The following is a 13,511-nucleotide window of genomic DNA, read 5'->3' as shown; positions in this document are numbered from 1 at the left end:
AACACTTCCGCAGTTTAAGAAGAAATATATTATATTAGAGTGCATTTCACATCACTGTTCCAAAAAGCTAGAACAACCGCTTTTGTTTTTTTCTAACCTTGAGATTTAAAACTTCACCTACGATTAAGACGAAGAAGATGGAGGAAAAGAAACTGCAGCTTACTTATAGGAGGTGCATCTGAAGGACCTACACAACGAACTCCATCAATTACTCGTGAGTTCCGAACATAGCGAACAACTCTTGCTCTACTTCTTTCATCTATTCCATCTAATCTTGTTGCCCCTTCGCTCATTTCTTCAATTATCAACCATTATTACCTATTTCTCAGTCTTCATCGGATATATTTTAGTCATTTTAATTTGATGTTTCTTCTTGCTTGATTATTTTTAGCCAATTTCTGTCCTTAATCAGTGCTGTTCTCTTATTCAGATAATATTAGCTTGTGTTTTTCTGTTCTTCCAGATTTTTGCATTTCAATAAATATGATCACTTCTAGGCTTCCACTTAAAAATGTCTTTCACAGTGTCAATTTTCCGAAGTTGAATGCACACACATGCTACTTAATTAAATTAGGATTAATGTTTTTCCTAATTTTTATACGAAGGATTGAAAATGATCAAGTAAGCTTACAAAGAGGTTATTGAAAGTTTTACAAACCTGAAACAGCCACTTTGTCTATAATATGCTTCTTTCATATGAGTTTTAGTTGTCATATATCAGTATGAAATAGGAAGCTGGGAATCAAAATTCTCCTTTATGTTTATTACTTATGAGAGAAATAAAAATTTCCCAGAAGATTTTTGAATTGTAAAATAACACGTGATACAAAATACAGTAACTCGCAACTAATAAAAATATTCTGTTCCTTCCAAATTCGCAAAAAAAATAGAATCGATTGCTGTTAACTAAAGACATGCATCTGAATTTCTAGTTTTAACAGGTAATTGTAGACTGGTTAGGGTCTGTGTTTTTCTTTACATTTCTTTCAGAAACCCTTACATTTGTGGGAGTTCTAGTTGTTATGTATCAGTAAAAAGATTATTTGAAAAATTTAACTGACCAAACTGAGGATCAAAATTATATCCTGCTAACTTCAAGAGCTTTCTTGAACAGACCGCATACAATTAGTTTATAATATTGTTAGTTAAGGTCATAAATTCTCCATCATATTCAACATTTGTTTTCAATAGTCTTCATAGAACATAAGAAAGTTGAGAATGGATGATTTTTAAGAAACATTTATATATGAAGGAAATAAGTTTTTCTTCCATATGATTGCCTTATAGGCATATTTTACTTTGATAACATTCCTGTTCACACCATCTGCATTAACTTTCACAAAAAATTTTTTGACAGCTGTCAAATCTTTCTTGTTAATCTACCCATCGTTCACAGGTCGAATCAATTTATCTGAACAGTGTAACAAATGACATAGCCCAGTTTTCATACTTGGAAAAGAAATAGTATAGGCAAAAATGTAATTAATAAGTTGGAACAAAATTATAGTACTTTAATACCATTGTACACGATCACGTACATAGATATAAAATAACTCATTTTTGAGTGGATCGCTTTGCTATTAAAAAGTATTTTGTTTACTCGTAGATATTTCTTCGTCAATTGATTTTTACATTTATTGCATAATTACATTTTTCCTTAAAATTGGGTATCCCTTTAAACTTAATTAACACATAGACACAGTGGACGATGACAATGTGACATAGCCAAACAATTTCATTTCAGACATTTCTGTATTCTGAACTTCTAATGGTAATTTACATCGATATTTGTTCTGCTGTTTAAAACAATGCAGTTTTTAGCAGAACCACTTAAATAATTATTATTTCGTTAAATAAGCCAAAATATTTTGTGACAAAATTAGTAATGTTAAAGGAAACTGATATTACTTCCTACTTTTACCTCCCCATAGTTTAATTTTTTGTCTGAACCCCTGTTTCTTAGCTGCATCTGCAGTTAATTATAAATTTTAATTTCATTGAGTTGGAATAACCATATTTGAAGGAAATAGGAAAATTTAACTTTAATCTTAAAATATTATCTTGCTTCAAATTTATTAAAGCTATTTCTTTGCGAAATGACAAGAAGATAGAAATTATTTATAATTCATTCAGAAATTTCAAGGATACTTTCTATTACTCCTACAAGTAAAGCATTTGAGAAGAGTAGAATTTTTTTCTTTTCTAACGTTGTATACTCTCACAACATTCGTTATAGCAATCCGATTGTATGAAATGAATTAATTGATTTAGCCAACATCATTATATAATCAAAATCCACTTGGTATTTTAGTATAAAGTTGTTAAATTAGAAGTAGTTCAAATAATAGAGGCTATCAAGCTCTTTCGTTTAATTCGAAGTTATCGATATCTCCAACCGACCATTATTCTTGAACAAATAAGCAGCACAAATCTGTTTGAATTGTCGGAAGCACTTCCACTTATATTTGACGCTATCTGTCGCTTACTACAATATGCTCTCTCAGTCTATTGTCTCTGATTAAACTAGATTTTATGAAGCATGAAATTACGATAATATATGACAGGAAAGTTTATAACTAATGTTTGATAACGGCACTTTGAATACAGTTATGTATTTGAATGAAAGTATTAGTTTTTTTAACGCTCTCATTCATAAATTGTCAAAAACACATAATCAGCAGGGCAGTTTTATTTTACTGAAACAGTCCCATAAATGTTTCCATGAAAGAAATTATCAAACAATTTAGTTGAGACTAAAGGAAATTGATTAAATATAAGTTTTCTTGCTTCTATCGTAACTTTAGTCTCTTAAAAATTGAATTTTTCTCCACTGTAATGCGATTTTACTTTTCTATCTTCATTGTACAAGGAACATGAGTGAGAGATTGAGGCAAATAAATATAAAAATGACCTTGCAATTTAAATAACAAGATTATGCGTTTAGTTTCGTTATTCCGTTTATTCTGCTTAATCTATTCGTATTTCAAGTTGTCGATTACGACAAAGCCATTTTAGCTTCTGGATTATGCTTTAATTAAAAAGGAAACAATTGCTCTGTTAAAAAAATTACTTGTTTTTGAGGAAGAAATAAAATCAACACTTTTTGACATGAATCTTTGCCACAGTAGAGAGGTAGTACTATAATCAAAATCAACTATTATTGCCCTTCAAACCACTAAATCATTTCACATTTGTTTTCCCTCTCTTTTTTTAAATTTTATCTCAAACTGATAATCACTAAACCGCTAAATCCTGCCAGAAGATTTTTGCAGAATTTAAATTGTGCTGGGAAATTAATTTTACAAATAATCCTCTATGTTTTTTTTTTTTTTTTTTTTTTGAGATGCAATCAAACGGAGCGTATTTATTGTGACAGTTACTGAGCTTCCTGTATATCCGTCCTGGTTAACAGCAATTTTTGGAAATATTCTTTCTTCATACCCATTTGAAGTATTTTGAAATTAGTTATCGTTTTTCGAACCGTCATTTTCAATATTATGGTCATATGTTTTTCCCAAAAATTGGAATGATCCAAATTCAAGATTCAAATAAATTTTGCTTTCAAAGCTGAGATCCTTATTCATTAAACAAATAGTATCCAGAATTTTTCTGAAATCGTGAATTTTATCTATTCAGTTTTCTTAACACTTCCTTTTTTGCTAAAATGCGAAATTTTTTTGTCTTTGATGTAGTTAATATATTAAACCTAGTGGGATCAATAATGAGATGCAATCGGAAGAGGAAACTTAAAATAGTTTTCTTTTAGTTATCGAAATGCAATGCGCAGTAAGATCAGATTTGTCCAAGGATTGGTTGCGAGGTAAATTTCTGTTCATTCTTGAAAATAGATCGTAACACTCTGCTTTTATGCGATTATAATACTAAAATCCGAAAATTAAAAAGAAAGAATTAACAAGTTCAGAATTGAGTGTAATTGAGAATGACATACTTACTTAACCGCTTCGTTTTAATCATGATTTAGTCTTCGAAATTCTTAAATTCAAATTGATTTTCTAACCTTCTAGTTATACTTCCTTAGGAAAAATTTTTTCTCTCTCAAAACGCAATCCCTTTATATTTTGATTACACAACAACGCCACAAGTTTCACTTTTAGTTTCTTTCATTTTACTGCTAGTTAATATTTTTCTCATTTCAAATTCAATTAAGTGAAAAAATCTCACTTCAAATTCAATTAAGTAATTCACTCCCATTGATAATTGGAGCCAAACAGATCTAGATCCATAATTTGACCTCCTTTTGTGCGGAATGTGAAGACTGAGATGAAGCAAATGTTTGAATGATGATTACAGGTAGCAAAACATACAAATATGGATACTAACAGATACAAAGTATAAAATGTTGTTTTGTGGATTATTTTAGCTGCAAATAATGAATGGCTGCATATAGGGCAGAACAAATGAAATTCTGAGAGCTGTGAAATTCAAAATGAAATCAGAAAACTTTGAATTGAAACAACGGCGTTTTTAATATATTATGGTTTACTACATACTATTAGCAGTTATTGTTATTCAGTTATAATTTAAAAGAAAAAAAAAATTTTTTTTAGATGATTTGCGATCTGTTGGTTCTGATCCATCATCATCTATATTATGTCCAACCATATGCCGCCGTGCTGCATCCTTTCCAATTGTCAGCCGACATCATCCGATGTCATCGTTATTGAGAGTAAGTAGATGTTTTTGATATCTGCTACGGAAATCAGCAAGTTAGGGTATTTTAACCAATTATTGGTAGTTTAAATATTGTCTTCAAGATTGCCGGTTATCGCAACAGCAACTCCTTTTACCCATTCCTATGCTAGTAAAACTGCTGACGCTTGAAATATCGGATCTTCAGTATTGTCAACGAAAACTCGTACGATTTTCTCATGTTTTTGAGAATTTGCCATATCCACTTCACATTAAACTATTCTCATTTCTATCAAGAAAATTCCATAAATTATTTACAGGTGCGCTCACAGAGCGAATCAGATGCGCTCAATCGATTAGGTGTTATCAATTCACGAACTACACTTACAGAACAGTTGAAAAAACGTCAGCTTATACCAATTACAGTTGAAAAATCACTGGACAATGCTGGTAAACTACTTTATCATTAATTTTGGAAGTGCTTGAAGTTTGGAATATATTAAAACCGAAAACAAAAATTCTACTTAATATAACTTCCTGAGCAAATAAAAAAAATTCATGTATTCTTTGTGTATGTTATCATTTTGAATTTTAGAATCAATATCGCAAGGAGAATCAAATGCTAATTTGGACTACAAGAATTTTGTTGACAGTAATGTCGATGACTTCGATCAGTTGGCAGTGATTGTTGAAAATGTAGTTGCTCAAACAGAGAAGGTTGCTATTAGCTCATATAAAAGTGTACGTTTTGCCGATGACTGCGGTAAAGATCTGACCACAGTGCGTATAATATCGGAACCTTCAGATTATCCACCGACCATTAGCGCATCAGTATGTTTTCTTCATTTATATACTCACTGCTCCATTCATCCATTCAAATCATAAATTTGAAAACAATTTTTGGTTAACCAAGAAATTCGTAGCTTATTTCAGGTGATAATTAATCATTAATTTATTGGAAAGACGTGCACTAGCTATTATCTTACTAATGAATTATGTAAATACTACGTAATTTTTTTTATGTACTACAAATTCGTTGATTTTATAAGGACAGCAGTGATTAGGAAAAGTTATGTGGTACTACTCTGCTTTTTGATTTTGTGCTGAAGTAATTTCGGAGAGAGGATAATGAATGAGAATGAAGGCCTACGTATTCTTTTTCAGTGTTTACTCAGTCAATAATTTCACAAATTCATGTTTAGGTAATTCGTCGATTACTAGGAGAAACAGATGAGAACAAAAAGTCCAGTCAGGTATCCGGTTCATGGGTGATATCGTTCAAGCAACCGGCTAGTGAATACGTTAAGTTTCGTGAAACCTTGGAAAGGGGGTTTGTTGCGCTAGAAAATGTTGTTCTTAAAAATGAGATATGCCATATGGTTGGCACCATTAAGGTTCCTTTCCAGTTCTTTTCTGAATTGTTATCTCTTTCCACTGATATTGGTCTTTAAAAAAAAATGTAGTTATTTAATTTAATTAAAGAAACAGGCAAAATTTTTTGACTGTCCTACTGTCTTCGTGTGACTTCAATAAAAACTTTTAATCGGAAATACTGTTTTGTATTTGTTTAATTTAGGTCAAAAATATAACATATGAGAAGAAAGTATTTGTACGTTTCACATCGGATGGATGGAAAAGTTTTCTGGACCGTATGGCAATTTATCAGCCCTCATCATCCAAATTTTATGATACGTTTAGTTTTGATGTTGAATTGCCCACCAATGGCTATAATCCGAATGCACGAATTGAATTCTGCATTTGCTTTGAAATTGGCTCTTCTCAAGGTAACAAAATTTACTATAAATTTTCTATACAACTTGGTAAAAATCGAGTATGATAAAAGTTTAAATGAAGCAATATCCTTTGAAAAACTTCTATAATTTAAATCATATCTTCGCTGCTTAATATTTCATGCTTCAAATATTTCTAAAACAAGATAGCATAAAGTATAAAATGCATTTTATTAAAATTTACTGAATAGCAATCAGCATAACTTCTGCACGAAACATCATTCACAAACCATAAAAATGTGTTCGTGAAACCATTATTATGTTATAGAAGTACAGCTTATACAGTAATACAGTACTTATACAGTAATGCCTTAACCAGTCACATCCTTTGAGTACTTTTAATAAAATTACAGGTGACACAAATCAGCAGCAATTTTGGGATTCAAATAATGGTCGAAATTATGTGTTAATAAGCCAGGAAGCGCAAACTCCCATTTCTCCATTACCCGTATCATTATCATTTGGGAAACATGATCCCAATGATGCATATACATATGAATTTGACGATTGGACTAAATTTGCAGCTTGGAAAAATTTACCCACGGACAGTCCATACTGGTAGAATTTTATGAAAGAAAAGCAACATCTGCAATCAACATTTCCAAAAACGAATATAAGAAAATTTGCCGAAATATGATTGTTCTTTTCATTTACCTTTTGCAAACACTGTTTATAATTAATAATGTCTGCATAGGTCTACAGATCCTTCTATTATGACGAATCTTTTCAAATAAACTCCAGCGATTCCTTAAAAAAATTTATGATACACTTTATTCGATATAGGTTACTTCCAGGAAATTATTAGTGGACTCAAGACATCTCACAACTGATCAATTTATATTTCTGAATTTCTTTTCATCTTTCTAGTCTACCGAATAAAATATCTGTTCTAGTGAATAAATTTCAATTGATGCAGGGTTATACTGGTGTAAATGTTATTTATTTTTCGCTTTTCAATAATAATAGTGATAATAGTGGTAATAGATGATAATTTGCTATTGTTTTCCCTTTATTAACTGTACAGCTCATATCATTGTTATTAGAGTAACATTACCGTTTCGTTCTCGATTCTGACGACTAGCATTTATGTCACTTAAAAGAACTTTAATTCAGAACGAAAGGAAGAAATAGAATGAATTACGGCACCGAATTCATTTCGGTTTTTAATTACTGACATTTTTTATGAAAAATTCTGGTCCAGTTTGATAGCTTGGATTTCTTTTTATGCCTATTTCTTACGGGTTAGGAAGATGGAGGACACATTAGATCTCCAAACTTCTAATGTGCTGCTGATAGTGCAACTTTGCTTTAGCATGTAATTATTAATTATAATAGTGTCTCATCCTATTGTAGCTTAGATTTTCTCATTGTTCTAATGAACACGCAGATACTTTTCTATCTACTAATGCTTTTTATAATCTTTATGCTAATATAATATGCCTTTTCCCATAATATGCTTTTCTAAGCCAAAAAAGCCCATCCAAGCCAATGAGACATTTTTGTTCCAGTGTGCTTGATGGAAAATACTCCACTTTAATCAGTGTGTTTGTGTTCATATATTGTCTAGTGTTTATGTGTTATCATAAATAGGTCCAAACTTTATAAACACTACTGGAATAATTTTCATTAGACATGTAAAGTGGTCTTTTGAGCATGAATACAATATCCAGCATCAGCGTCCTATTCAACTTGTTACATTCTCATGGACCATCTAACTCATCACCCGTTGTCTTGTCAATAAACTATAAAATCCCATTGGAAAATGTCCATTAGGAAAGTATGTTAAGAAAGTTTAGATGCTATTAAGCTAATAAATTAAGATTATAAAAGTTAATTATTATTATATTTCTACTTTAATTTCTAAAATAGAGCTCTTTGTCCGTTGCCTCACATTGGAAAACTAATCATTTGTTTCAAGAGAGTATGAAAATCCTACACTTTGCTGCCTGTAATTTGTTATTACTCATATCCTCTTCCCAATATTCTCAAATGTACTTCTGGCTTCACCTGTGTTTGTTCACCTATTTTAGTAATGGAGATAAACTGGCATTTCACACAAAGTCAAACATGCGTTGAAATATAGAAAAGAACAATGAAAACTATGTGGGGATTCTGCTATCAATGTTAAGATTTAAGTAATAGATTTACAATTAAATGTTGCGTCTTTTAACACTAGCTCCGTCCCTAAATGTGTCTCACAATCTATAAATTTAAATTTTTGTAATTCAAGGATATTACTGCAGATTCCTTTTTTGCATTATCAGTTTTTGGAGGTTCATGTATCCTAGTTGAAAAAAAAGGTATATGTATTCATTTTTAAAAGATAAACTTTTTGCTGAAAATGGTCCAGATCATTGTCTTCAACAATTCTAGTGCTAAAGAAAACACATTAGTTATGGATTTCCAAAAATTGAGCTAAAAGCTCACAAAAATTCATGTGAAGCGCTTACATGATGATATTATCTTATTATCGCCTGTTCAATATTTTATAAGCTTTAGATTTTTCCTCATCTCTATTAACCAGAAATCTAAAAACCCAGTTACATTTGTCATGCTGAACATCTTCGACAGAATTATTCATTTTTTTTCCGTGCAGGATTACATGGCTTGCAAATCTCTCTCAATAAATTTATTTGGCTTACAACAGCATCAATAAAAGTGGTGTTTTTCTTTTTACTTCTTTTTTCAACTTAACAAAAACTTAAGCAATGAATTTGCGACTTTTTTGATGTAAATTTCAATCGGAATTTGACGGGCAACGCCTGTTTCACCTTGAAGTGCAATTTAAAATTCTCAATTTTAAGCCTGAAATGAAATATATTCAGATCGGATTCACTAGGGAAATCAATGATAGATATTATAAGAATGATTATGATTCCAGCCATATTCGTCGATTACATTTCACTGTGTAATCATTAAAATGAAGATGAGAATAAGGATTATTGCAAGGTTTTGCAAATGCGCACACATTGATGAAATTGCTAAAAAGCAAATAGTATAAAATAAAAATCGGACAAAATTTTAAAACACATCAGCTTTATGGATTTGTTGAGTGATTGGCATCTTTAGCAAAAATGTGTAATGAATGTACTTGTAGCCTTCTCAATGCCAGCAAATATTAAATGCCTCTTGGGTACCACCGGTTTTATTTTTTTCCGAATTTTTGCCATTACTTCCATTTTTTAATTAATAGCATACCAAAATATGGTCTTCTAATTTTTTACAAAAGTTTATATTGATTTTCGGAAATACGTGTTTAAGTTTGTTGTAGTTTAAAATGTATAGGTTTCAAATTTTGAATTCAGCACACTTATTAAATAAAATAAACGCTTGGTTCTGATTAGCTATTCCTTGGCTTATCGTTGGAAAAAACATCTGAAAATATGTTTTATAAATAAAATATAAAAAAGAAAACCAAAATTGTGTGGAAATGAGATAAGCAAAATCAACTTAAGAAGCAATTGACTGCTAATAATATCTTTATATTTGCATGCCAAACGACACATGATTGTTAATTAAAGTTACTCCATAATACCTCTGTTCTATTTTTATCTTTCAGAGGTCTCATTGAGTCATTGAGTCATGCTTTGTCAATTTCTTCAATTTTATCTTTTGTTATACCTAAGCTTTTGTCTTTGATGTAATATTTATTATCTCTATTTATTGATTACTTAACATTATCTAATGCTTTCCTGCTAAATTAGTGTAAAAATGAAGTACAAAAGTTGCAAAACTAAAATTAATATGAAACTTTTTTAAATAAATTATTTGTGTGATTATCTCACTGTAGCAATAAATTTATTTTGTATGATATTTCAAAAAAAATCATTGTTTGTACTATTTGTCTGTTCAAAAGAGGAAGCATCACGAAATAATCATAAGAGACTTGTGTTTGAAGTGACAACACTGCTAGTTTAACTTCCTTGACCTGATGATGATTAAGCATTAATCGAAGGTTTTTATCTTTATCTTGTTCAGCTTTTTTTCCTTTTTTTTTATTTTATTTTATCATTCGTTAATTTTTTTATTTTATCGTTCTGTTTCCTCATGAATCAAACGTTGCATGAATAGTATTTAGTGAAATTTTGTTTTTCAGCATCCTTTTGATTCTATGACTTGTTTTTAAAATACATAGCGAGAAATATTTCAGTTGCAACGTTTTCTTTTTTTGATGAGATAGTTTTTACTAATAATTTGTTTTTTTTATTGAAACTTAACAATGATAAGGATAAGTTAGTTAACAATGACAAGTTTATTATCCGCATTGCATATTTTTTATTATTTTTTTTTTATCGATCGTTTTTTTTAATTCATATTTCTCCTTTACTTTCTAGTTAGCAGTAAACTTTTCTAGTGAGTATTATAATAATTCAAAAATTAGTTTTTTGATTAGTGCACAGACATTGCTTAATTACTTTTTTTTTTAATAATTTAAAGCTTTTATTCTTCATGGATAACATTTTCAACCAATATTTTATGATATATGTCAAATACTTTCCTAAAAAAAAGAATTTTAGAGAATTCACTAAATGAGTTGACATTAAAGTTATTGGGGTTCCAAGAATGATCAGCAAAAATTACACTTTACAAAATATAACAGTTGATAATAGTCCGGCTTTCATGATTTTTTCATCTTGTAACTATGATAATACGGTAGTGTGATTTGCAATGGAATTAAATTTCTCACTCATTCAACAAATGAAATTTGCTATAACATAAATAGGTTCTATTCTCCATACAAGAATCCAATTTTATATAACGAATTTTTCGTTTATTTATTTTATTTTATTTTATTTTATTTTTTTTTTTTTTTTTTGCATTTCTGGGATCTTAGAGATAGCATCCACTTAATTTCTGTGTCTCAGCACAGTTTAAAAATATTACTGCAATCTTCGCTCTATTTTTCATATTAAAGTTTCAAATCCCAATTAACGAATAATTGTGAGAGTATAGGGTGATATTTCATGATCATCCATTTTTTTTTTTACCACTTTATTAAATTCTCTGCTTTTGAAAAGTTAATACTGTTTATTAGTTAATACTTAATTCACCTAAAAATAGCGTATATTATTTTCTAATTCGTTTGAATAAAAATTATTTTTGAAATATTTTGAAATCAAATTTGCTATAAATCTATAACATAATTCATTTTATTTTGTTCTCATGAAATTTTATAGGATCGAAACCGTTCAGGGGATGATTTCCTTTTAACACATTAAAATATTTATAAAATTTTAGTGCCGAATGAAAAGCACCTCAATTCAACAATCACAGCTTTCAAGATTTCGTTAACTCTCATAACTAAAAATATGATTTTCATGCAAGCAAGTTGGAGTTTAAAAATCGTTTTTCAGTACAACTGAATTCCTATAATTAAACAAATTTGTTCATTCGTCTGGTTTTTCACACAATTTTTGCATTAATTTATAAAATCTTTGTAAGATTAAGGGACGAAAAATCGTTGAATAATTTTGCGAAAATGTAACAAGCTTAAAACTATCAATCGTTAATGAAACTAATCAAAAAACTAATCATTTGGTAAAGTTGTAAGCTTTTTTTTGGAAGCTTATATGCTGATTCTCTTAATGTGGCCATGTGCAAGGAAAAAAATAAAAGAAAAAAATTGAAGTGCTTCTAAATGTGCAACGCGACATATCAAAATACTGGTCATCCTATTTGTATTAATACCTCTTAATATTTTTATATTCTCAATGTTTATTAATTTACTTCTCGACTAGGCTAATAGTCTTGGTCTATATCGCTGGAATAGTGCTTTAGATAATATTACTAAATGGTGAGGGATAATATTACTTTTGATAACATTTGATAATAATATTACTAAATATTACTAGAGTACTAATGATGATTATGTTTTTTTCTCACGAAGTTTGCATTTTAATAGTTGGTAAAACATTATTAAACGCTTTACTTAATATATGGATTTTACAAATTGAACAGAAATTTTTTTCATGACAAATAGAATACAGTCGCTAGAAGACATATTTTCAGGTATCCGATATGTTGACTATAACGTCCGGATTTATGCATTTTAAGGAATAAAGAAATAAGTAATAATGGTTTAGTTTAATAGTTTAAATCATTAAAAGATAACAATTATTTCCAACTGTGACGTATGCATCACTTTTATCTTTGTATGTATTTTAGTTGTATTATTTTAATTTACTCACTTTATATTTGAATCTTGTTAATTCGTTCATGAAAGCACTCGTAAAGCTTTTTTTCCTTTAATTTATGAAATTTAATCAATTATAAACACCATTCCTTGTATCCTAGTATGAAGCAGTAAATGGAGACTGATTTGCTGCATCAGTAATTTTGTTCCGATTAATCAAAATGAAGCATTCACAGGAATATTTCATGTGATTTCCCTAGCTTTTGAATAACTTTATTGTCTAATTTTAAAAACACTATAGATAGCCATTTTTTGGAAAGGCGCTCAGTGGATCATCACGCCGCGAAGAGGTTCGAACAGTGTATTACTCCTTCACAAATTAGCTTGGTTTGTAAATTTACTGCCAATAACTGTCGTGTATGGTTTCCAATACTATTTTCGTATCTTTTTGAGATAGTAGAAAACGAACATGACAAATAGTTCAAGAATCTTCAGAATGCTAGTTAACTATTCCATGCATCTAGCTGCTTTCATATATCCTCTGAATAATGCTGTGAATACGCCGAGGTGAGGACTTCTCTCAATGTTCGTCTAATCATTTCCAACATTGCTGGCATTTGTTGAGTACCGCTACCGATCTCAAGAAATTATATTAAGACGGACTAACAACTAACAACCCTTAAATGTCATTTACCATTTATTAAATCGTCTTCTGCAGAAAACGATATTTTACCACTTCATTTGCTCATTGTCTGCACCTTCCCTCTTCGTTTAGGCGAAGTGTTTTTGCGCAGTTGTTTGAATGGCAGAGGTCAAACGACAGTGTGAAAGTTTGGCGTTAACGATATGCTCTGAGTGACCGTAACCGTGATCCACAACTTCAGAAATAAGTAACAGTTGCAGTTATCTGAGATCACTGACTGCAACAAAAAGACTAC

The 13,511-nt window shown here is 30.0% G+C and overlaps 1 protein-coding gene across 1 annotated transcript; it reads left to right on the top strand.

Annotated features, from left to right (window-relative positions):
* Positions 1 to 3,774: 3,774 nt before the first annotated feature.
* On the top strand, positions 3,775 to 7,002 carry Bm4656 (Uncharacterized protein; the record flags this gene model as incomplete). Its single annotated transcript, XM_001898839.1, has 7 exons — positions 3,775 to 3,820; positions 4,569 to 4,687; positions 4,971 to 5,100; positions 5,246 to 5,481; positions 5,853 to 6,044; positions 6,227 to 6,434; positions 6,794 to 7,002. 7 exons carry the CDS (start codon positions 3,775 to 3,777, stop codon positions 7,000 to 7,002), a joined length of 1,140 nt encoding a protein of 379 aa, XP_001898874.1.
* Between the last annotated feature and the right edge of the window lie 6,509 nt (positions 7,003 to 13,511).

This window comes from Brugia malayi (genome assembly GCF_000002995.4).
Source record: "Brugia malayi strain FR3 genome assembly, contig: Bm_v4_ChrX_scaffold_001, whole genome shotgun sequence".
Classification (NCBI taxonomy): Eukaryota; Metazoa; Nematoda; class Chromadorea; order Rhabditida; family Onchocercidae; genus Brugia; species Brugia malayi.
This window is presented reverse-complemented; position numbering and strand designations above follow the sequence as displayed.